Source organism: Haliotis rufescens, unplaced genomic scaffold, assembly GCF_023055435.1.
Source record: "Haliotis rufescens isolate VD_foot unplaced genomic scaffold, xgHalRufe1.0.p SCAF_10, whole genome shotgun sequence".
Lineage (NCBI taxonomy): Eukaryota > Metazoa > Mollusca > Gastropoda > Lepetellida > Haliotidae > Haliotis > Haliotis rufescens.
The window spans coordinates 11,068,694-11,071,602 of NW_025963780.1; the positions used below are offsets into that span (position 1 = coordinate 11,068,694).

The 2,909-nt window shown below is 46.6% G+C and overlaps 1 protein-coding gene across 1 annotated transcript; it reads right to left on the reverse strand.

The window, feature by feature from the left end:
- Positions 1 to 1,622: 1,622 nt before the first annotated feature.
- On the reverse strand, positions 1,623 to 2,642 carry LOC124145324 (mucin-like protein 3). Its single transcript, XM_046515038.2, has one exon. The coding sequence runs from the start codon at positions 2,640 to 2,642 to the stop codon at positions 1,623 to 1,625; it is 1,020 nt and encodes a 339-aa protein (XP_046370994.2).
- Between the last annotated feature and the right edge of the window lie 267 nt (positions 2,643 to 2,909).

Genomic DNA, 2,909 nt, shown 5'->3' on the forward strand with positions numbered 1-2,909 from the left:
ATTTGTGTTGTCCCAGATGCCTTATTATGTGCATGTTCGTCATCAGCGCTGATGCATGCTGTCACACGTCGTCTTACCATTGTGATTTCCCGACGAACCGAACGTGAGTACTAGTCTGGACTAGACTAGACTAGAATCAGGACTCGGCAATCAGTGATTAAGATCACGAGCATCGATCCACGCATTTGGAATACGATGACATGCATCAACCAAGTCAGCGAGCCTGACCATACGATCCCGTTTGTCGCCTCTTACAACAAGCATAGTCGCCTTTTACGACAAACAAGACCTTTTTAACCCGGATCGTCACGGGAATAGTATGTATGTGAAGTATTACATGAAACTTGTCTAATGGTTAACAATGTTATGTCGAGTAAGTGAGTTTGATTTGCTTTGCTTTGTAGAGACGCAAATCGCCGCATTTATCATTTGGCAGATCACGGATATCCTTCGTGGAACGAATCTGAGACTAGTATCTTCGACCGGCCAACGTTGACACCGAAGGAAAGCACATCTACTGGGGCCTGACAGTAAACCCGTATGTATGACATCCGCCCTCTGGCACGTACTATTGTCAAAAAAGGTAGCGGGTGATCTGCGGCAAGTAGTACGATGGATATGTGCGTGTTCCGTCTCGTCTAACAACGAGTTCTAGTGGAGTTCAGGAGCACATAATATAGTACGTGCTGACGTGTTGATGACTGTGAATACGGTGACAGCAAATGATGCGCCTCAGTGTAGATACAGACAGACCTGTGGCAATGCTAGCTTTTCACAATGCTTGAGATATATTTGTACATTATTTCTCCACTTTAGAGGCCAATTCTCTAGCAGAAGAATTTATGATTTGGCAATGCTTACCCAGCTCTGACATGTTTATTTGTTTTAGAGAATTCTGGTATCGACTTGTCACACCGACCTCATACTTGTCTTATGAGCAACACGTGTGTCCAGGGATTGTAGTCAATCTCATCGTCAAGACCTGCACGTGCCTAACATGCGTACACCCTCTCTACCTGTAACAAACCGGGGGCACGGGTGTCTAAGTCGTCTAAGGCGCCGTAATTCGCTGTGCAGAGTAGCGTCCCTTGGGCACGCCAGAAACCTATGATTGTGGGTTCGAATCCCGGTTTGTCACGATTATGTTTCTAGTTTTGTCAGCACCATACCCGTGTTCGTGGGTTTCACCGAAGACCTGCACCAGTTCGGGCTTTCCTCCCACATGGAATACTGTTAAAAGCGGAGTTAAACCCAACTAACTCACTGTAACAAACCAAACACGTTTGTGAGTTGGTTCAGTGTATTCTCGATTACCCGGATCTGCACACCACGTTGTGTCACCTTTGAATGTTGGGGCCAATTATTATCGAACTAGGAACTCATCGTTAATACAGTCAAGGGTCCCGCTCCATAAAGCTCTACGACTATCACTATTCTCATTGTTTAGAAAGGGGTGGTCGGGTAGCCTAGTGGTTAATGCGTTCGCTCGTCACGCCGAAGACCCGGGTTCGAATCCCGACATTTCTGGTGTCCCCCGCCGTGATATTGCTGAAATATTGCTAAAAGTGGCGTAAAACAAAACTCACTCACTCACTCAGACTGGAAAGATGCCATGACTGGCGTCACATTCTCGTTGTTCTTCCTCCCTTGTCTGATGTTTTCTCTATGTTACTTGTTCTTCCTCCCTTGTCTGACGTCTTCTCTATGCTACGTGTTCTTCCTCCCTTGTCTGATGTCTTCTCTATGTTCCGTGTTCTTCCTCCCTTGTCTGATGTCTTCTCTATGTTCCGTGTTCTTCCTCCCTTGTCTGACGTCTTCTCTATGTTCCGTGTTCTTCCTCCCTTGTCTGATGTCTTCTCTATGTTCCGTGTTCTTCCTCCCTTGTCTGACGTCTTCTCTATGTTCCGTGTTCTTCCTCCCTTGTCTGACGTCTTCTCTATGTTCCGTGTTCTTCCTCCCTTGTCTGATGTATTCTCTATGTTCCGTGTTCTTCCTCCCTTGTCTGACGTCTTCTCTATGCTACTTGTTCTTCCTCCCTTGTCTGATGTCTTCTCTATGCTACGTGTTCTTCCTTCCTTGTCTGATGTCTTCTCTATACTGCGTGTTCTTCCTCCCTTGTCTGACGTCTTCTCTATGCTACGTGTTCTTCCTCCCTTGTCTGATGTCTTCTCTATGTTCCGTGTTCTTCCTCCCTTGTCTGACGTCTTCTCCATGCTACGTGTTCTTCCTCCCTTGTCTGATGTCTTCTCAATGCTACGAGTTCTTCCTCCCTTGTTTGACGTCTTCTCTATGCTACGTGTTCTTCCTCCCTTGTCTGATGTCTTCTCTATGTTCCGTGTTCTTCCTCCCTTGTCTGACGTCTTCTCCATGCTACGTGTTCTTCCTCCCTTGTCTGATGTCTTCTCAATGCTACGAGTTCTTCCTCCCTTGTTTGACGTCTTCTCTATACTACGTGTTCTTCCTCCCTTGGCTGTTGTCTTCGTTATGCTACGTGTTCTTCCTCCCTTGTTTGACGTCTTCTCTATACTACGTGTTCTTCCTCCCTTGTCTAATGTCTTCTCCATGCTACTTGTTCTTCCTCCCTTGTCTGACGTCTTCTCTATGCTACGTGTTCTTCCTCCCTTCTCCGACGTCTTCTCCATGCTACGTGTTCTTCCTCCCTTGTCAGTGTCTTCTCTATGCTACTTGTTCTTCCTCCCTTGCTTGACGTCTTCTCCATGCTACGTGTTCTTCCTCCCTTGTCTGATGTCTTCTCAATTCTACGAGTTCTTCCTCCCTTGTTTGACGTCTTCTCCATGCTACGTGTTCTTCCTCCCTTGTTTGACGTCTTCTCCATGCTACGTGTTCTTCCTCCCTTGTTTGACGTCTTCTCCATGCTACGTGTTCTTCCTCCCTTGTCTGATGCCTTC